Source organism: Cucurbita pepo, chromosome 18 (assembly GCF_057944985.1).
Source record: "Cucurbita pepo subsp. pepo isolate OVF chromosome 18, ASM5794498v1, whole genome shotgun sequence".
Taxonomy (NCBI): Eukaryota; Viridiplantae; Streptophyta; class Magnoliopsida; order Cucurbitales; family Cucurbitaceae; genus Cucurbita; species Cucurbita pepo.
This window is the reverse complement of record NC_141815.1, coordinates 11,350,334-11,372,377: the sequence shown is the minus strand read 5'-3', so window position 1 is coordinate 11,372,377 and position 22,044 is coordinate 11,350,334. Positions and strand designations below refer to the sequence as shown.

The 22,044-nt window shown below is 36.1% G+C and overlaps 2 protein-coding genes and 1 long non-coding RNA gene across 6 annotated transcripts; 2 read left to right on the top strand and 1 right to left on the bottom strand.

Moving 5' to 3' along the window:
• The first annotated feature begins 234 nt into the window (after positions 1-234).
• LOC147787371 (uncharacterized) lies at positions 235-2,517 on the top strand. The gene is made up of 3 exons (XR_015413653.1): positions 235-402; positions 658-1,210; positions 2,379-2,517. It is a non-coding gene; the product is annotated as an uncharacterized LOC147787371 (long non-coding RNA).
• LOC111779735 (transcription factor UNE10) lies at positions 1,413-5,093 on the bottom strand. Its single transcript, XM_087119523.1, has 6 exons — positions 3,864-5,093; positions 3,448-3,680; positions 3,273-3,340; positions 3,074-3,139; positions 2,370-2,702; positions 1,413-1,689 (listed from the first exon to the last, which is right to left on the bottom strand). Exons 1-6 carry the CDS (start codon positions 3,980-3,982, stop codon positions 1,555-1,557), a joined length of 954 nt encoding a protein of 317 aa, XP_086975649.1. The 5' UTR covers positions 3,983-5,093; the 3' UTR covers positions 1,413-1,554.
• Positions 5,094-6,614: 1,521 nt separating this feature from the next.
• LOC111780438 (SNF2 domain-containing protein / helicase domain-containing protein / HNH endonuclease domain-containing protein) lies at positions 6,615-21,407 on the top strand. 4 transcript variants are annotated; one of them, XM_087119534.1, is made up of 25 exons: positions 6,616-7,067; positions 7,621-7,839; positions 7,927-7,980; positions 8,567-8,702; positions 9,456-9,631; positions 10,799-10,872; positions 11,028-11,063; positions 11,168-11,258; positions 11,585-11,644; positions 12,252-12,441; positions 13,135-13,328; positions 13,818-13,919; positions 14,337-14,447; positions 14,763-14,828; positions 14,914-15,012; positions 15,643-15,906; positions 16,200-16,349; positions 16,429-16,536; positions 17,649-17,954; positions 18,592-18,779; positions 18,852-18,954; positions 19,795-19,940; positions 20,044-20,123; positions 20,521-20,696; positions 20,807-21,407. In XM_087119534.1, exons 1-25 carry the CDS (start codon positions 6,726-6,728, stop codon positions 20,939-20,941), a joined length of 3,606 nt encoding a protein of 1,201 aa, XP_086975660.1. In that variant the 5' UTR covers positions 6,616-6,725; the 3' UTR covers positions 20,942-21,407. The 4 variants fall into 4 exon arrangements, with proteins under 4 accessions (XP_086975661.1, XP_086975659.1, XP_086975660.1 ...); XM_087119535.1 differs by having other exon boundaries at positions 6,615-7,067; positions 7,621-7,980; positions 13,243-13,328; XM_023660856.2 differs by having other exon boundaries at positions 7,621-7,980.
• Positions 21,408-22,044: the final 637 nt, after the last annotated feature.

Sequence of the window (22,044 nt, the reverse complement as noted above, 5' to 3'; positions counted from 1 at the left end):
TAATAATAGAAATCAAGTTATCGACTTTTAAGAAAAATCTATTTATTATTAAAAAAAAAATGTATCTATCAATTTAAGTATAGTTCAACTGAAAAAAATATTAATTAATATTCTAAAAATAAATGTCTTAGGTAAATTGCTTAACTACTTACCCAAAAGTATTAATGTTTGGTAATCTTACTTATATTACAAAACAATAACAACCATATGACTCGTATAGATCATGATTTGATGCGAAGAATTCATCCAAAGTTAAATATGTTTTTTTTATTGTGGGGTAAAAGATGGAAGATGGAGAGGAATCAACCCACCTATCGTGGTGGGACAACTTTTTTGTTTCACTGATCAAAATACCTATTCACACCTTCCATAGCTTGCGAGTTTACGTTCATTCTTGATCGGGTACAATTTTCTTTTCTCTTTTTCACTTGTAGTCGTTACCCGAATGTCCACACCCCAATAGAGTTGCTTCATGACACTTCTTAGTGCCAAGTGACTCGTAAATTTTTATATATTATATATATATATATATATATTTTTTTTTTTTTATGTAATCAAATCTTATAAGTAATTAAAGTAGTGTGTTAAATCGTTATCTGGATAAATACATCCATTATCATCTTAAATGTTGATGAATGGTTTTGGAATGCTCATCAGCTGTTCGACAAAATGCCCAAGAGAAATTCGGTTACTTGGAATGCTCTGATTATTGGTTATACTCGTAATAGAAAGTTTATGGAAGCTATCAATGCTTTCAGAGGAATGCTGGCAGCTGGGACTGAACCGAGTGAAAGAACCGGGTGGTAGTTCTATCGGGCTGTTCTCATTTGGGAGCTTTAAATCAGGGAAAGTGGATCTATGGATTTACATATCAGAATAAAATTTGAGACCGAACGCGTTTGTGGGCACAGCACTTACTGATATGTATGCTAGATGTGGCCACAGCAGAGAAGGTCTTTGAAAAAATTGGAGAGAAAAACATCTATACATGGCATGTCTTGATTTCTGGACATGTCATGAATGGGCAAGGCGGTGCAGCTTTGCAGGCTTTTTCTATGATGTTGATGGAAATTTTCAAGCCAGATGAGGATACCTTTCTAGGTGTTTTGTGCGCATGTTGTCACCAAGGTCTGGTCACAGATCGAGTGGGATTGTTGGAGGAAGCTCTAGAGTTGATCCAATCTACGAGCATGGAACCGAATTTATATTGGTATGATATTGTTCACTTTAAATCTAAATTCTCATTATTTTACCTTTAATTTTCTCAAAATATCTCATAGCGACAACCTTCTCCTTAATTAGCCATTAGCCAATGTAAGATCCTCATCAGTTGATTTAATTTTAGCTTTCTACATCTGCTTTTACTTACTTTAGACTTGCGCATACTGTCCTTGGAATTCCAAAGGAAAAAATACAAGAACAATAGAATGTGTCATTTCTATCGACCAAAATTACTAGAGAAAGCCTTGAACATTTGGTTGAACTGAGGCATATCTAAGTATTCAACTAAACTAGTGTTTGTTGGAGTCAACCAAATGGTGGAGCTTATTCTGGCTAGCTCTGATGCATATCCTCCTCGATCCCTTCTACACATTGTGATTCCATTAATTTGCTTGCCTGCCGAGGTGTCCTGTTCACTTCTTGGCAATATAGTGTCACCATTTTACTGTACAAATCCATATCCATTGACTGCAGCAACAAAAAATCAGCACTTCGATACCAAAAAAAAAAAAAAAAAAAACTAAACTAAACTAGTATAGTTGGCTGCACATTCATTCTATTCATGTTAGGAGTTTATGTAGGATGCTCAACATCCAAATTTTACTCTTAACCCTCTTGACTCTTAAAGTTAGAAAATTGAACCACCCCCACGTCGAATGGAACTAAGCATTCTTTATCAGAGTGTTGATATCTCTCTCTTATCGACGTGTTTTAAAAACTTTGAGGGAAAGTTCGAAAGGAAAAATCCAAACAAGACAATATCTGCTACTTTGGGCTTGGACCATTACAAAGGGTATTAGAGCCAGTCACCGAGCTTTGTGCCATTGAGGACGCTGAGGCTCGAACAAGGTGGTGAATTGTGAGATCTCACATCGGTTGGAGAAGAGAACTAAGCATTCTTTATAAGGGCGTGAAAACCTCTCCCTAGCATACGTGTTTTAAAAATCTTGAGGAGAGCCCGAAAAGAAAAACATAAATAGGACAATGTCCGGTAGCAGTGAGCTGAGGCTATTAGAATAACCAACTATCCCAACAATTTGAACTCTGATCGATGTGTTACTAAAACCAACTAAACTGGTAGTTTGATCTGTTTGGTTGCTTTTTTAGGATTTTGTTGCTCATGTAGATATAGTTTGTGTTGGACTTACTTGTGCCAGAAGAGTGCAGAAAGGATCGGTTGGAGGGACGAAAGCAGAGGTGGAAAGTTTAGATTTTGGCTTTGTTGATGAGATGATGGAAGGCAGTAGAGTCGGAGGACATGCAGCAGCACAAGGGAAGGAACTGGAACTGGGAGCCATTGAAGCAGTGTCAAGCAGTCCCATACGAGCTGCGAGCAGTGACACTTGAAGCTGCTGCTGCTGCATTCCTAGAGGTATGATCATCTGTGGCACATCTGATCTAATGCTGCACATGAACTGAACTTGTGCTTTAAGTTGCTTCAAATATTGAATCGTGTCGTCCAAAAGTGAAGCTCTATCAGTCTGTAAAAGGAGAGTTTTTAGCCCTTTTTATCAGTCTGTACAAGTGAAGCTCTTGGAGAATAGGATTTATCGTTCTTAAAACTTGTTATAAACAATCATGGAATACATGTTTTATAGTCTCGGGGACTGTAACAGCCCATATCCACCGCTAGCAGATATTGTCCAGTTCAGACCCACCGTTGTTAGTAGATATTGTCCTTTTTGGGTTTTCTCTTTCTGGCTTCCCCTCAAGCGTCTGCTAGGAAGAGATTTTCACACCCTTATAAAAGGTGTTTCGTTCTCCTCCCCAACCGATTGAATTTGAGTTTAGGTTATAGTTATATACGAGTTTTTCAAATATCCTTAAAAAAAATATATATGAATTTTCTCACCTTACTCCTATTTGGCACCAACTTTTGAAGATCTTTTAACTTCTGGTTTATCCGATCTCTTCGTCTCTACAAAAAAAAAAAAAAAAAAAAAAGGGAAAAAAGATTTCAACTCCCCAGTATTCAAATTGATTAAAATCTTCTTGTTATGTTAATTTTTCAAGTATTTACAGAAGTAAAAAGTCATTTCATAGTCATTTACTCTCTCAGACTGAGTTCGTCTAATTGAACAGCTCCCACTTGTTTTCCTCTTCGTGTTATGTTCGTCCTGATTTCAACGCCACAAACAACTAAATAAACTGCCAGTGATGTCCACTAAAAGTGCACCAAAGTAGCACAACAAAACAAGTTTATTAAACAAAGGAGCTTGTGAATCACCGAGCCATCATCTGGAGCTAAGTCTTCGATGGAATTTTTGGCTTTGAAGCTCCTATGAGATTCTAAAAAAGCCCCACTCATAAAAGCTTCATCTTTGCCTTCTGGGTTGGATCGTGTCCGTTTCCTCAACAGTGAACTATGGACTAGGGACTCGAGGGTGTCTTCGGATTGGCCCCATGAGTGCTTTGTTGGAGCCATTTGAAGAAGCACCTCCCCATGGCCGTCCTTTGCCCTGAAATATTGCACCAATTCACCCCAAAAAGACATCAATGGAGGGTATGAAAGCACTTTTTAAATGAGTAGTTTTAGCATAAGTACTAGAACTCAAGAAATGAGTTTGTTTCTCGCAAATGACGACCAAAAACACACAAAAACAAAGAGAGAAATGAGCTTGGCTAATTCAATTAGTGCTTACATGGGGACAAGATTGTGGCTGAAAGTAGTGTTTTTGTGGGGGAAATGGACATGGGAAGATCTGCTAGCATCTTCATGTTGTTGTGATTGGTTCCATTTTGGGACTATCCACTGGTTCATGCTAAATAATATGTACTGTTTTGCTATTGACAGAAGAAGCTAGGCTATCAGGAGGTTGAGGGTGAAGCCACTCTGAGGCTCTCTTCTCTTTCTCTTGCTGTTCTGTGTGTCGTGAGCTATGTTTATAATGGTTACATGATAGAGAGATGTCACAGTATGAAACCAAGATAGCAGAAAGAATATTGTAAGGGAATTTAAGTCTCTCTCAGCTTTGGGTTCCAATCAATGGACCACTCTCAACTTCTTCTCAACCCTTCTTTCCCACGAGGGGGTGTTTATGCAAGGAAAAATATGTACAGGTGGGTGCCAGCACGTTCTAATCGATATTGTCCTTGTTCTTTTTGGATTTTTCTTTTTGGGCTTCCCCTCAAAGTTCTAAAACGCGTCTGCTATGGAGAGATTTCTACATCCTTATCCTCTGAGGCCCAGCGTCCTCGGTGACACTCGTTTCCCTCTCCAATTGACGTAAAACCCCCCCATCCACCTCTCTTTGGGACCCAACATCCTCGCTGACACACCGTCTGGTGTCCACCCCTTTGAGTCTCCTTGTTGGCACACCGTCTGGTGCCTGACTCTTATACAATTAGTAACCGCCTAAGCCCATCACTAACTGATATTGTTCTCTTTGGACTTGTCCTTTTAGGTTGACGTGTCTGCTGAGAAAATGTTCAGCACTCTTGTAAAGAATGTTTCGTTATCCTCTCTAATCGATGTGAGATCTAGTTCCTAAGTCTTTGTACGTAAAAAGTATTTTGAATTGAAATGCTTCTTTTTGTAAGCACTTATCCATTATGATCAAGGGTCGTTTTTTAATGACTGGTGGATAGACACTAACCATGGAGCCCCATCAGAACTGCACGTTGGTGCAGAACTGGCAATAAATGTTTGGTTGATGAGAGTGGAAATTGAGCAAATCAAATGCAAGCTGTTGTGAAAGAATGATTTTGGGCCTCTTCCATTTTCTTCTGCCGACAAATTGATACTCAACCGATTGCAGGATTGCGATGGAGACAGAGAAACATTCGTCACAGGGGACACACACTTCTGTGGCCACGAATCCATGCTCGCTCGTTGTAGCCCATGAAACACACAACATAAACAGCTTACCAAATGCTGTTCATGGTTGGTAAATAAAGGAAATTTTCACACCTCCATATCTTATAGTATTTGTAGCAGCTCGAACTCACTACTAGCGTGTATGTTTTTTTTTAGCTTTCTCTTTCGGGCTTCTCCTTCAAGGTTTTAAAACGCGTTTACTAGGTAAAAGTTTCCACACCCTCATAAGAAACGTTTCATTCCACTCACCAACCGATGTGGAATCTCACGTAAAACGACTAAAAGTTCCGTTTGAATGAATAATACTCGATACAAAAATTACAGCTTGTCAAGTTTTAAAGGTAAAAACTGGTTTTTTTCTTCTGAATTTGTTGTTTACCTCAATGAACAGCATTATTGCAGTGAACACAGTAGCATGTGTGAGCATGTGGCCCATCATTTGTTCCATTTGGAGGAGTAGTTTTCCCCGTCGGAGCAAAAGGAGGCACTGAAATTATGTTGGGAATAGACTGTTCCATTCTTTGGTGACTGAGAATTGCCTTGAGTTCTAGTTTCCAACATTTGTTCGAGCTATCATTTTCTTGTCTCCAACTCGGTTTTGTTTTTTCTTAGTCATCCTTATCTCTTTGGGACCGATGTATTGTTGTGTTGTTGTAACGACATTTTCTCGAGATTGGAATTTCAAAAGAGGGCAACCTTAAAAAGTGAAACCGAACGTATCCTAGAAAATTCATGCAACAAATCCCATATATTATAAAATAAACATATTGAATTTTATAGCATTCGTATCTATTGATCGTTTGCGAGAATGTACGTATGGAAGCTACAACTTAGTCAAATGAGCTCAATTAGTTGGAACAAGCAACGAAAGGTCTTTTTATCCATTTGGTTTCATATATCTCCTAAAGAGCACCGAGCTACTTATGTTATGATATTCAAGTAAAAAATATTACAAATAGACACAAGTAAAAAACTGTGAATATCAAAATCGTTCCTAGAGATGTCCAGCCCTGCGATAACCCACCCCAAACGGAAGAGGGATACCATGTAATCAGAAAATGGAAACATTTTTCCCATTTGATAAACGAGGTAAGAGACGAGATTATATTCTTCGTTTCTGTCTTTATCTCCGCTAACCTACCCCAAACGGGAAGAGGGTTCCCATGTAAACAGAAAATGGAAACATTTTTCCCGTTTGATAAATGAGGTCAGAGACGAGATTATATTATTCGTTTCTGTCTTTGTCTCCGCTCCAATTAGTATAAAAATAATTTTATAAAGACGGTATAATAATATTAAATTTAAATATTACTCATGAAAATATTAATTTAGTAGTTTTTTTTTTCTAATAAATATTATATTAAAAATTAGAATTTTAAAATAACTATTTTAAAGAATAATAACGTAAAAATTATATTTTTAATTGGAAATGAAATAATTGATGGGATAGAAACGGAAAGCTTACCTGTCCCAGCCCCGTCAGCATCTCTAATCGTTTTTAAAAAAGAAATAATATAGGAAAATTAAGGCGCGTACCAACAGGCGCCAAACGACACGCGTGCGCATTTTTCTCCTTCGTTCGTCCTTCCGTCGTTGCCCGCGCTTTTGTCACTCAAATTGCATTTCCTCCATTCTTCACCTTCGTCTTCGTTCGAACCCTAAATCAATTCACTCTCAGTGTTGCTGCATGGATATCACTGAAGAGCAACGAAAGCGAGCCGAAGCAAACCGTTTAGCTGCCATAGCCAAACGCAAAGCACTGGTTGAATCTTCTAATGGCCAACTACAACGCCAGGACCCATGGAAGCTTTTCAAATGTCGCAAGCTTTCCACTGAGCTAAGTGCTGCCAGTGCAGTCCAATCTTCGAAAAGATTATCCTGTAACAATACCCACTTGCCTGAAAGGTTTCGAGTAAGGCTGGAAATTTCCTCCCCTGATTCGTTCTCGATCACGCCGGAAGCCGTGGAAGGATACTCTTACCCGGGAGAGGAGAATTGCTTCAGGAAATTGAGCGACTTTTTATTCAATGTATGAGTTTCTGGAATTTTCTTATTACCGTCTTTGTTTTGCACGTCTCGAAGATAAGAATTCAATGGAGAAACGTGATGACGTTTGGATTTTGTAGGCGTTTTTCATTTAAATTAGTATTCAACGGGGGAACTTGTGATTATAGTAGCTATGTTTTTTCTTCCTTCTTGATCACGTGGCTTATCCGGTTTTACCCAGTTCCTCTGCTCATCTTAGAGAGGATGAATGCTAAATTTTTTTCTTTGTTAATTCTCTCCCTCCTTACAATGTTCATTCGACTTTATTTTCATTCAATTTTATTTTATATGAATATATCACCAACTTTGAAATCACTACCTGTAGAATTTGAAGGATCACATCGCAGAGCATCAAATTTGAAATCTTGAAATTTGCCCATTTGACAATATTTGGAATATGAGCGGCAAATTTCTCTCTCGCTCCTAGTCTGATTGCATATGAAGTCCGAGTTAATTACATCACATCTTTGACCAATCTGTGTTTAGAACGTTTGAGTTCTTTTAATAATTCTGACATCCGTTTGTTATACTCTCAGGTCACTCATTCTCACTACACACAAATTATAGGCGGAGGAAAGGCTTGTGTCTATAAGCTGAGGGACTATTGTCCTGTTTTGAAATGTTTAAAGAACTCCAAGGACATTGATGTTTATGAGATACCATGGACTACATTTAATGTGGTCGAGAGACTTTCACATTCATTTACTTTAGGGCGATGGATGCCATGCAGGCCAGAGCATCTGTCAGATGAGAAGGTCGATGAACTAATGCAGAAATTACCTGATCGGTTACTGAATAGACTCTTACCTTTCCAACTTGATGGTGTAAGATTTGGCTTGCAGAGGGGTGGCCGATGTTTGATAGCTGATGAAATGGGTCTTGGGAAAACACTGCAGGTACTAAATTATATACAAATGAACTTCTGCACTTCTTATCTACAGTTTTGTCTATTAGTTCCAGTCGATGGTGCTATTGGCATGTCCTTTTTTCTATTACATAATTCTATTTGTTAAAAGTTCTTCTCGGCATGGATTATCTGGTTTCCAATTGAGTCACCCACATTCACATTCGCATTTAACCAAGAAACTATTTGACAATCCAATGTAGTAAGGTTTGGCAATTGTTTTGTGAGAATAATCGAGGTACGTGTAAGCTGGCTTGAGTACTCATGGACACACATACAGATTTTCTCAAACAACTTTGAAAGAGATTTTGAGGGAAGGTCAAACAGGTCTTCCTTGTTTACTTCTCGGTGCTGACATGCATCCTTTTACATTCTTGCTGTAACTATTTCCATTAACACCGCATGCTCACAACCGTGTGTAGCACATAGCCTAATCATGATATCAATTTTGTTTATTTACGAAGCCCATCCATATATTTTAGAAGTTTTGATCTCAATCAAGGTAGCATCTTGTGCATCTACCATCTCTGCTATCACAAAGGTAGATAAACGACCTCTGTATGCTTGATTGTCTACAGGCTATTGCAATTGCTAGCTGCCTCATGGATGAAGAGGGTTCAATGCTCGTTGTTTGCCCTGCTGTTTTACGTTTTTCTTGGGCTGAAGAACTAGAGCGTTGGCTTCCATTTTGTTTGCCTTCTGATATTCATCTTGGTATTGTACTCTTGTATATCTTTTCTTTTTTCCTGTTAAATAATTTGACACCCTTTGTTCTAACAGTACTGATCTTGTCAAGCTAGAAAAGTTCGTTTCTTGATACTCCCCCTTGTTTAATTTGAAAAGTTCAATTGATCATTATTGATATAATATAAAATATCAAAATGAGCTATATCTTTACATGAGAGATTGTTTGATGTTTTTAAAATTTAGAGTGAGATCCATGGTTGTACTTGTAGATATGCATAAGACTATTACCATCATTGCATGTTAAGAGATCGGTTGCGCTCAGCAGCTATAATTTCTCAGACATAGATTGAATTCAATTTTAGGTGGCATTAATATATTTAAAAATTTAATTTATAGTTTGGAATTGTCATCAAACCGTTACTATGGCTTCTGCAGTTTTCTGGAGACTGTCCAGTATACAACCTTTAGTTGCACGTTTTTTTTTTTTTTTTTTTACTACACCATTAACAATTTATTTATATAGGAGGAATTCGTGGTATTTCCCTCCTTTTTGGAAGGGATGCCGCATCTCTCTCCCTAACATTTTTTTTTATGATCCCTTCCTTTCAAATGAAAAGTTTCACGTTTCTTATATATATAAAAAAAAAAAGAATAAAATAAAATGCGGTCGAACCATTGGTTCTTTTATTTTCTTTAATAAGTTTTGTTTTCACATTACTAATGTTCATGTATAATGTGAATATTGTCTTTTTTTACAACTTAGCAATTTATTATTTCCAGTTTTTGGTCATCTGGACAATCCTTGCCATTTATCAAAATTCCCGAAAGTGGTGGTAATATCATATACGATGCTTCACCGTTTATGTAAGAGCATTCTTCAGCAGAAGTGGTCTTTATTGATTGTTGATGAATCTCATCACGTAAGATGTGCCAAGAAGTCATCTGAATCAGAAGAGGTAAAAGTTCATATTATATTCAGTATATTTTGGTTGGATGCTATTTTTTTCTTTCACTTCGGTAGAAATTTCTTTCTATTATTTGCTGGTTTATTTTGAAGTGATTCACTTGCAACAAACTAACAAAATAACTCCTGATGGAACTAATGAGGTATTTTCAGTGAAACAGATGGCTTAATCATATTAATTTTCCTATAGTGTTCAGATATGTTTCTGGAAATGTACTTATTTGAAGAATCTTTTATTCATTTATTAGTATTCCAATTATATCAAGTTAGTTCCCTTCCTTTGACTCAGGTAGGAGGATCACTTTATAGATCCATTTGTCATTAATGTTGTGATACTGTATTATTGGGCACATTCTTCTTGAAGGTGATCTTCTTGATCCTTTTTTATCATTTCTTTGGGGCTTCTGCTTTTATTTCTGTAATGGCTATATTGTGATTTTCATGACTTTGTATTGGAGCCCTTAAAGTCCTGATCAATACTGTCAATTTGAACCACATTTCTAATGCTTTATGAAGAAATTAGGGTATAACTATATTATTATTGCACTTATTCTTCTTGAAGGTGAGTTTTCCTTTTCTTCTTTTACCACTTCCCTTTTTTTTTTAAAAAAAAAGGTTTAGATTGAGGATTTCTCCTCCTCTTCCAGACCTGTAGTTTTAAATTATTATTATTATTATTATTATTATTTTTTAAATTTCCAATAATTTGTTATTTTATAAAAGTAAAAGGGGGACAGATCCCTATGCTACATCATTGTGTGTAGTTCCTTTAATCACTGTTGTATGTTGTATAGCACCTTCACTGTAGATTTGGAAGCTACATTCTTTCGGCCCAGAAGATTCATGCAATATGGATTAATATGTGTGGCTAGGAAGAAGCAAGAGAACCTTCAAGGGTGTAGAGGTGTATTGGGCGTTGCATATAGAAGTTACCTGTAATTTCTTGTTGTTTTGATTTGTAATAATTGGAGTCACTTCTTGTAATTGCCTTGTTTTGTTGTAGTGGGTTCCTTTTCCTTGACATTTATGTGTGTGTGTGTGTGTGGTCCTCTATTGTTTTTTTTTTCATTTATGATATATCGTGGTTTTTAATTTAAGACAAAGGACTAATATGCTTGCATAGGGAAATGTGTTGTAACCTCTTGCTTTTTTTGCTCAGATAAAGGCAGTTCTTGATTTATCAACAAAGGTCCAGCATATTATTCTTCTATCTGGAACTCCTTCTTTATCAAGGTTGCATTATGGATTTCTCCAAGCGAATTCTTTTATGGTCTTGTGAAAATGATGTCTTTTCTCATTCAGGATATTTTTATCATATTATATCTTATATTTTTCCTTTTAGTTTCTATTCATTATAACATCTCACTTTTTTTCCTAGGTGATCATAGGCCATATGACATTTTTCATCAGATAGACATGCTATGGCAAGCTCTCTTAAGCCTTTACATCTTAGATCTGAATTGAATGACATATTCTAATCATCTGATTATGTCAGTAGTTCATGTGCTCAATTGTGTATCTACTGTAGGCCTGGTTTGCTGGGAAAGACCAAGTATGAGTTTGCAAAAACTTACTGCGATGTCAAATTTGTTCGTACTTCTCAGGGGAAAACTTTTAAGGTACTAGTTGGATTTGGAATGTTTGTTGAAGAGCATTCTATCTTCCTATTTCTCAATGTTAAGAATCTGCATGTGGTGTTGTCTAAAAATTATTGTGAATGAAGTGGGAAAGGTTCAAAAAGAAAGGAAAAACTAAAATGGTTGGTCCTTTTTGGATAATACAGTATTTTTGTGAATCTTAGCCTAAGAAGTAAGAAAAACAAGAACATCAGCGATCAGAAGTATTGTTTTATATTTCAACCGTGTCCTGGCTTTTGTTTACATTGAATTTCTATGTTTCATCTTAAGGTTACAAAGTTTAAGCTTCAATGGAATTTCTGCTGCAGGACTTCTCGAAAGGCATTCGATTAGATGAGTTGAATGTGCTGCTCAAGCAAACTGTTATGGTGTGCGCTCATTCTCTCTGTTACTTATGTATGAGGACACAGACTTGTCATATTGCTGGATCGTTATTTTCTCTCAAAAATATTATCATCTTAAATTTAGGCAAATATAGAGGATGCTGGACTGTGCTTATTGGGATTGAGATTAGAAAAATTATCCTTATCGTAGTAAGATTTTTAGTCAGCAACCGCAAATAAGTTGTCTCCCTTGGTAAAAGCCCTTTTTGTTTCTGCACTAGGAATTTTTTCTTTCTCCATGGGAGAATTTCTATTATTTTTATTTCCATTTTCTTAGATAATTTTATGCAATTAAGAGTCTTCGCTTCTGTGTGTGTTGTTTTAAAAGATAGGCCATAATTGCAGGCACCCTCTGTCAGTTTTTAATAATTACAAAATTTGAAAAAATAGGTAATTTGTTGCCTAAAACTTTTCTTTGATTTTTCATATCTAATTATCCATAATACCATATCTTTAATATAAATAAATTTAATTTTATTTCTATGTTCGCTTCATGCTTAAACCCTACAAAGTAATTGTGCTTTAAAGAACAATGGTTGTTAATTTGTTTAGCACCTCTCTTGATTAGTTAATTTATTTGTTTCCATTGTAGATAAGACGTTTGAAAGAGCATGTATTGGTTCAACTACCACCCAAACGCAGGCAGATCATAAGATTGTTGTTGAAAAGTTCTGATATAGTTGGAGCAAAGGCGGCTACTAGGGAGGTGATCAATGGTGATCAGGATAGAAATGCTGCTGAAAACAATACAGACGATATTTTGGGGGAAGAGGAACCTGATGGTAAGCATGAATTATTCTTTATTTGTTGCTTTTCTTTGTCTTAATTAAGTTTGTTAATACAGAAATTATTCCTGTTGGTCATATTTGATATTCAACCTGTGTTGTAGTGAAAAAAACTGTGTGCACTAAAAGTTGTTTTTCCGGTTGAAATTTACGTGTATCAGGTATCATATTATATATTTTTAGATCTGTGATGACATTGCTCTTCTTTTGGCTGGCTGCTGTCTGATATTTCTCTTGTCAACGATTATATAATGACAATGTTGGTGGCTTTAGTATGTAAAAATTGTTGTATGAGCTAATGAGTAACTCACTTTCACTGTACCATGGAATATAGTTTATTGAAAGTATTTTAAAAGGATCATCATATATCACCAGGACTCGGTTGTTTTTTCTGTTGTTTGATTGTATCATAGACAAGCTGTAATTACAAAAGACTTTTTATGCTTAGTCCACCAAGAAGCTAAAGTTTGGGTATGACCACACAAAATAATAATAATAATAATAATAAATAAATAAATAAATTAAAAAAAAAAAAAAAAAATATATATATATATATATATATATATATATATATATCTACATACTAAAGTGAGATGTGGAAGAGATGAAAGACTGTGCAAGAGCACCATTTCAGCTACTTTTTGGACTTCCCATCTCTTTTTTCATTGATTTTTTCCCACGATTTTTCAGATGGTGGAGCTTGCGGAACTGGGAAACTTTCCTTTCATGAACTGGGTGTTGCAAAGCTATCTGGTTTTCGTGAATGGTTTTCTATTCATCCAATTATTTCTGAAACAGATGGTTTGATGGACTTGGATTTGAAGACCGATTCCCAAAAGATGATCATTTTTGCTCATCATCATAAAGTTCTCGATGGAGTACAAGTGAGATTCTCTCTAATTTCTTCTATGAAATTTTTGTTACTGTGATGTTGCTCGTTTGTTATTCAGACCTTTTTCTCTTTCCAAGTTTTTGGTTGCAAATACCACAAAATTGGACGATGTTTCACTAGACAGTAAAGTGCAACTTATGGAGAACTGACGATGTTGTTTATAGGAGGTCTATATTGTAAATGGAGCTTTACCATATGTTTATGCTTTTCTGAATGGAATTGATGTAGTTGCTCCAGAAGCTTTCTTTTAATTTCTTGTTTGTACGTGGTTACTTCTTCCGGAAAATGCTTTTTTTCTTCTTCTAGTTTGCATAAAGACATCAGCTTCAATTAAATTCACATCTTCAATTTTTTGAGTTGCTTTACCATACGCGTAAGTTCACATTGGCAACTAGGGGCATACCAATTTTTTGCGCACACCTTGTGTCTTCAGGCTTCTATTTTTTTCTGTTTAAATCTTTCGTCATTTGATTTCCCATAGGAACTCATGTGTGAAAAGGGAATCCAGTTTGTTCGCATTGATGGCACAACTCTTGCTCGAGACAGGCAATCAGCTGTGCTGTTATTCCAGTCGTCATCCGAGGTTTGATCTTATTCTTGTGTAACCTTCACATTCATTGTTTACATTGTCGTGCTTTTCTCATATAGCCAGTGTGAAACAATTGCTGAATGTTAGAATAACTAACAAATGGGGATTGATGCAACTTTCATATAGAAATAGTTGAATTTCTTGAAAACAAGGATAAAAGAAAATAGAGTATTTCTTGAACTTGAAACTGCATTTGGTTGCAGTTGGAATCCATAAATTTGAAATCGGAAAAATTACTATTGTCCATAAAATTTAAATACATAGAAAGTAAAATGTCTTCGGTAGAACACAAATGTTGAACTAAAGTTTATTTTATTTCTAATCATCAAATAAAACATAAACTAAGATAACTTCATGCATCAGGTTAACTTCATGCTCATATTGGCCACAATAATTTTCTCCATGCATCAGGTTAAAATTGCTATCATAGGTATTACTGCTGGTGGAGTTGGACTTGATTTCTCTTCAGCACAAAATGTTGTGTTTTTGGAATTGCCTCAGTCACCGTCGTTGATGCTTCAGGTCTGGATACTCATCCTTCTTCTTAACCTCTGAAAAATTACTTTCATCAAACCCATTTTTATATCCATGTCTTTGGCAACTGTTATTTTTGAGAACAAGTAAGAAACCGTACATAAAATAAGCATTAGAAAGTGCTAGAAAATGGAGATAATGTATGAACCCTCTCCCGTCTCTACCTTCCTCTCTCTCTCTCTCTCTTGACCTGTCACGTTTCACCTATGAACATGTCTCTTGAGTCTCCACTAGTTCGTAAAGGAGAAGATAAACAAGTCTCCGCTCAACTACTCATGACATTATGTTTTGATTGACCTGAAGGCCGAGGATAGAGCTCACAGGCGAGGGCAGACCAAGGCAGTCAACATATACATTTTCTGTGCTAAGGTTTTCATTATGCTTTCAATATATGTGAATGATTTTCCCCAAGAATCATATTAACTACTCTTGCTGATTATTTTATGTTACACAGGATACGATAGATGAGTCTCATTGGCGAAAATTGAACAAGAGTTTGCGCCGTGTTACCTCAACTACTGATGGAAAATATGATGCAATTCAAGAAATAGCGGTACATTGTTATATTTTTACATAATATGTTGAATCATGTTTCATATATATGTTTTGAATTCAGGACATTGTTTTCTTTTCTAAACCCTTCTTTTCTCAACCTTCTCCTTGAGAAATTATAATTTCCCGCTGAGATTGGCCTCATATCATATGAATAAAGGCAACCATGTAGGACGTGTGGTCTGTTGCGGAAGGGGCATTGATATGATAAGGGCTCTTAGTGAACCTATTATCCAAGTGTTTTGTTAAAAGCTTTTATTAGTATGTAGCCTATCAATCTTCTTGACATTTTTATATTGAAATATTTTCACGGATGCCATCATTTGCAATTCTATTTTATTTTCTGCTTTCTTTATGTCTTTCTTTCTTGTAATCTCTCCAACATGTTTATATATGCCACTTGGACGGTGTTTTCTTGACTCCCTTCTGTTATTTTGTTACCTTCAATTCAACGAAATAGTTTCATAAGTAAAAAAAAAAAAAAAAAAAAAAAAAAAAAAAAAAAAAAAAAGAAAAGAAGAAAAATGGTATAGAATAAACCCTTTTCCTGGTTTTGTTTTCATTTATTATTTTAAGCAATCTGATCATAAGTTAAAATGTGCTATGAAGTTTCATTTATGATAATGAACAGGTAGAACGTGTTTCTTATCTAGAAGCATGTGGCAGAAGTGGTACAAGTTCTGAGAGTCAGATGAACTCAGCAACATGCATTAAACTCTCCTCAAAAATCGCGAGAGCTCAAGGCCATGGCTCTTTGGAGGTTGAAGTTAATGATGAGCTGAATGGCTCTTTTAAGGTTTTAGTAAAAGATGAGTTGAATGCTAAGACTGATTATCCACCTGACCAAAATGATGACATCGACATTACAACTCAAACAGATCAAGTAGCCATTAAGGTAATTTGTCATTGAGTAAAAGGAGGAATAAGCTTCCTACTTGCATGTTTCAATTTCAAAATTTCAACACATATTTTCAATATTCAGTTTAGCTTCTATTGCAGAGTTCGTTTTTTTTTTTTTTTTTTTTTTTTTATAAGAGACAATTTCATTGATGAGTGAAATTTACAAGAGGGATGTATAATCCATGATGTTTACAAAAGACCTTCCCAATTTGCAATGAGGGAGGTATAACTATAGGAAGTAAACAGAGTTCGTATTTCTGAGATATTAAATATACCTTCTTAGTACAGGGTGAAATGTTGTCCGGGCAACTGAACAATGATTCTCTCTCGATGGAAAAATCAGAAGAGAATCTTACTACAGTTGACAATAGAAGTCTTGAAAGTTCTTCCTGTCCTCCATTGGAAAAGCAAGGTGGAGAAAAGGATCAAGCAGAGAAGGTAGAATGCTGATAGGAATTCTCAAGACACTTGTATGTCTTATCTTCACTGTAGAGTTTTAATGACTTTCAGAATGCAGGAAGAGAAGTTATGTTCTGGGACATCAAAAGTTGATAATGGTGAACCCCATCTGATCACTGAGCCTGAAAAAAGTTCCTTGAACCATGTTCATGTTCTGCGATTTGAGGTACTTCGGTTGTGTTTAATAATTGATTTTTTTTAGATAACCTGGGTGTTCTGGCCAACAAGTGAAACTGCTCAAGTTTTTGTTCTTTCATATTGATTACTCGGCTCAGAACTTTGTTGATATTTAAGCATTAAAACGCCTTTCCAAAGAAGGGGGGATGTACTCTCTTCATCAGAAGTTTCATTAAGAAAAGTTTGCTATTCTATGATGCATGGGTGCTCTCTCATCTTTGAGTATGGAAACTGTTAAACACATCTATATAGTTAAATTTCAGCTTTTGGGTTAGATTGGTGATTTAATATGGTATCAGAGCAAAAGGTCCTATGTTTGAACTCCAGTAATGTAATTTTCTCCCTAATTAATATTGATTTTTACTTGTTGGACCTTCTACAAAAGTTCAACCCACGAGTGTGGGGGAGTGTTAAAGATTGATATGATTTACTTTAACCTATCGACGTAAGCTTTTAGGTTGATCAGTGATTTAATGAATAATGGGAAACAAATATTGTAATAATGAAATTTTACAAAAGGAGGGGATTAAAGTCAAACCCTGGCCACGGAGATAATAATGAATATAGAAATTCTACAAAGAGGGGGAGGAAAGTCAAATCCATAGCAAGGAAGATTACAAAAAGAAAAAAAGCCGGCTCAAGATTATAATTGTTAAAGGGAGAATGAAACCGTGAAATTTAGGATCAGAGTCATGGTTAACATTATCTTAAGCTTCTCTTGAGGTGGGCTTGGTAGAGATTGTTTAAACGCATTAATCCATAGGTTGGTGGTTCTATTCTTCTCAAACAGATCAAACGTTGCTGACAATGACATGTCGATCTATTTTTGCATTTAGGACCTTATGACAATGACTCATAGTTGATTTTTAATTCTCTTCGATGTGTCCAATATCATGTTCATGGTGGTAGATCGGTCAAATTTGACTGGAAATAGTTATATCCTCAGATAAAAAAATTAGTTTATTACCAGATTCAGCATTCCATTTAATGGTTTGACAAGAGCTGTTATATCCAACATATTTGCTGCTTCCCTAGTTTATTCTTGCTGCATTGGATCTTGCGTTGACAACTGATAGCAAAATGATCTACCTTCATTTTCAGATTAGTCAGTATACAGGAAGGGTCCACTTGTATAGATGCATTCCTGGGATAGACTTGCGACCAAGGCCACTATTCCTTAATTTTCGACCAGAAGAAGTTGAATTGATAGACTGTTCTGTCGATGACAGTGAAAAAACAGATTTCAATTTGGACGCCACACTCTACAAACTAGCTCTTCAAGAATTTCTCAGTGAATGGCGTAAGTTGAGACCCATTGAGCAAAGAAAGTTATATGGAAAACCACTGCAACTTCCTTTGGATATTGAACTGTGCTACTTGAAGGAAAGCATCAACCACAACGCTGATGTATGTTGATTTTAATTTGAGTAAGATTTTTCCTGGGTCAAGATGTAGTTCAGTGTATGCCTACTCCCTTCATGTAGTCTGGCTTGCTTAAATAAGCTACTCCATCTTATATTTGCAAATATGTTAGGTGTAATCCTTAATTATATTTTCTTATTCTGATTATTTACTTTTATGCATCGAGTCTTTCTCCTATATAAGAAGGCTAGATATCGTACTATTGATTTTTTTTATCCTGTTTAAATTTAGAGTTAATTTATCATTTATATCTTTTTACAATGCCTCTTACTTGTGGACTTATGATACAACGAGTATAATGAAGTGCCTAATATATAGCCCCTAATTTAATTGGTACTAAACGGTTGAGCTAGATATAAATTTGGAATTAGCCAATTGGTATGGCTAATTTATCATTTATTTATTTTACAATGCCTCTTATTTGTGGACTTATGATACAATGCGAGTATAATGAGGTGCTTAATATCTACCCTTGATTTAATTGGTACAAAGTGGTCATAGGGCAAGATATTGTTTTTTTCTTATGTCCTATAGCTAACTAGTAAGTATGGATGCTTCAGTTCAGAATGGGATGAGTCCATCATGACTATATCAACATTTATAATTGCATCTCTCTATGCAGGGAGTGTTGAAGGGTAAGAGTTTGCGGCGGACAACACCAATCGATGACATTAGCCGACCATTACCATCTTCTGCTGTATGGAAACTGGTCCAATTGTGCTGTGGCTCTGGAAAAAGAAAGAAAGAATATTCTCAGGGTTGGACACTGACAGATGAACCTCTTTGTAAACTTTGTCAAACACCATGCCAGTACGTCCATTTCTTTATCTTTGTAAGTTGTAAATTCTTTGATCAGACTTCAATTGTTTCCTCAACTTTCAGGGGCATCAATGCAAAGACACCTGAATATTTTGAAGATCTTTTCTGTAATCTTGGCTGTTATGAAGAATACCGCGTTAGGATTAGTAGCACATCCCTCCGTCGGGTGAGAATATCAATCATTCATGTTTTTCCATCAATGTTTTACAGTTCAACATGTGTATGTAGTAGTGGAGTAAAATGTCTGTTGGCATGCTAATAAACTATTAGTAAGACACGTGTTTGTGCAAGTCGCATGGGTTGAGACCTGACGACAAGTTGCACAAGAACCCTTATGCTAGGTCATCCAACTGATAATAACTAATAAGATATATGAATTCTTTTATATCTTGTTAAACTTTCTAAATGATGATTTGGCGAGCCAATTTTTTTAAGCTAGAGTTGAGGCTCGACAAAGATTGCACCTCAAAATAATGATATGTGGTGCGTGTCTTTGTTTTTTAAAGTCCAACTTTCATCATGATTTTTTTTTGAATTCTGAATATCTACAGTCATGCATATATAAAGGGGGAATGTATAGTTTATAATTTACCATTGTGTGGAATCTACTTTTCAGCTAATGAAAACTGTTATTGATGATATTGGTGCTGAAGATTCTTTTAGTGATAATTTAGTATCACTATTTCAAAAAAATCACAAAAATATTCCCCATTCTCAAGATGCGTGAAATTTGATTGAAGCCTAGCAATTTTTTTCCTCTTATTGAAGCCTCTAGTCTCAAGATGCGTGAAATTCCTCCTTTCAATTCCCAAAGCATTCACTGTTGAAATTTGATATCTCTTTTGCATTTGTGGTTTGGGTTCGGTGGTTCTTGTTCTGATTTTTTGGGGCTCAGTCCAGTATCTTTGGACATTAATCTCATTTCAGTAGTTTCTGTATGCCATTTCCTTTATTTTCATATGATTCTTGTTTAGCTATATCTGTTATCAAATGCTTGAACTACCAGGAACTGTTTCAAATGGAGCATGGTGTCTGCTCAAATTGTCATTTGGACTGTCATAAGCTCGTAAAGCACATAAGACCATTGTCCGTGGAGATGCGGCGCGATTATATTGAGAAAGTAGCACCTAAGTTGGCAAGCCGGAAAAATTTGTAAGTCTATAGTTTCAAATTATTTGGTAGGCAAGTATGCAGTGAATAACAAAGGGTGGTTTCTATTTTCTGAGTTCTGACGTTATCTCTTCATGTCTGGAAGGCTTGAAAAGATTGTTAATAATCCAACTGAGGGCAACGCGTGGCATGCTGACCACATTGTTCCTGTTTACCGAGGTGGAGGTATGGAACATTCTACCTAGAAATTTATGTATTAGATATCGTATTTACGCTTTTTTTTAGGTTTCAAAATTATACAGCGTATGACTAATATGGGCTAATTCCCAACATGCTCATCTCCAAGCTGTACATTTAAATATCTCAATATCAGTAGTCAAAGTAAGGTGAGAATTATGGATAATTATACTCATGTCTCCATAATGTAGTGGCATTTCTAGAATTGAAATGCATGCATGTCCATGTTTCAAGCCCAGGAATAATTTCAGGATGCTATAGTTTTATAATAACCAAACCATTTGAAGCACTAAATAGTTTGCATTCTCAGTTTTCTATTTGGTCGTTTTACTGGGTATATGAATTAGTGGTGAGTGATTAATCTGAGTTATGTTCACCACTGAAGGTGAATGCAGGCTAGAGAATATGAGGACCCTGTGTGTGGGATGTCATTTTGATGTTACCGCTGAGCAACGTGCTGAACGACGATTAGTTCGGCTCAAAGCTAAGAAGCAACTTAGAGACACTATCACTGATATCAAGAAAAGTGAAAATACTGAAAGGATAGATAACGACATTCAGGTTTGTGCTTGTTGTATCAGTTTTCTACGTAGTTTAGTTAACAAATTTACCTTATAAAATTAAAGGGAACCTTGTGAAAAGATAGCTGATAGTCTCAAAACAAATCACAGAATCGAGTGCACGATGCGCAAGAGAATGTACTTGATGAACAGCTAATCTTAGTGAAGGTTCCTGGAAGTGCTTACTCCAAAGACGACTGCTTGGACAATAATACAGAGGGTCCCGAAGAGTCCACAGCAGCTTAGAGGTCAAAATATTTTGGTTTACATTCTTCAAACAGCAAAATAATTCTCGTCGCTCCACATTGTTGTATATTTGTCTGCCATGGTTGGGTTTTGTGTGTGTTTTACAGTCCGAATCGGCGACTCAAACCCAGCTGCAACACATGCGCCAAAGGAAGTAGCGGCCAATTGCATTCCGCCGGACTTGACCGGCTGGAAAATATGTGCTGTATGTTGTAACCACATGCACGATCCAATTTGTTGCTCAATTCCAACCTTACCCATTGTTTGAACTTGCAAGTCAATGATGCTTGCTTGTTCCCATATTAGAATTGTAACATGTTCTTGTAACTTAGATCTATTTAATGTAATTGCTTGATTGGTCTGAATTCTGGACATTTTCGAAGTATTAGTTCCAAAGCCTCTTAAAAAGTTTATAAACGCTAGATTCTTCATTTTATTAAAAGCAATAAATACTGTTCACAAACAATTTCTTTTTCTACATATTTTTGTGCACCTTTTAAAAAAATTAATGAATGCCTATTTTCGTTCTCTTCCCTGCCCGGAAAGATGGATCAAAGAAAGGTAGCTTGCTTCTCTCCTGGATGGATAGCAGCTTATGTAGTGGTCGGCCTTCTTACCAGGATGTCTCCTTGCTCGAAGAGCTCCTTTACTAGTAGTAGTAAGGAAAGTTGTAATTATGCTGACATTGCGGCTGCCTCTAATGGTTCCGTCCATTTGAGGTTTTCTAGACTCGATTCATCGTTCATCGTTCTCTTGTGTTGAATTGGATTGCACAGCTGACACTGGCGGATTATTTTTGCAGGATCTCAATAACGAGAGCAGCATGTCTATGCTTAGTTCCTGCAGAACAACGGACTTGCTCTGCTCACACCCATAACAAGAATTTCATCCGAATATGAAACTAGGGATGGGATCGGTTTGGCAGTATACTAACCTTGTGGAGTATGGTAGGGCTCTTTCCCCAGCGAAGAACTTGTTGATTCTCAGGATGGAACAGAGCAAAATGGCCGAGAATGGACAAAGACTCAAGAAGCAGAAGACCAATCTGAGGATGATCAAGCAGGTTTGGAATAAAACTGAGTTCAATGGATGTGTATGGACCT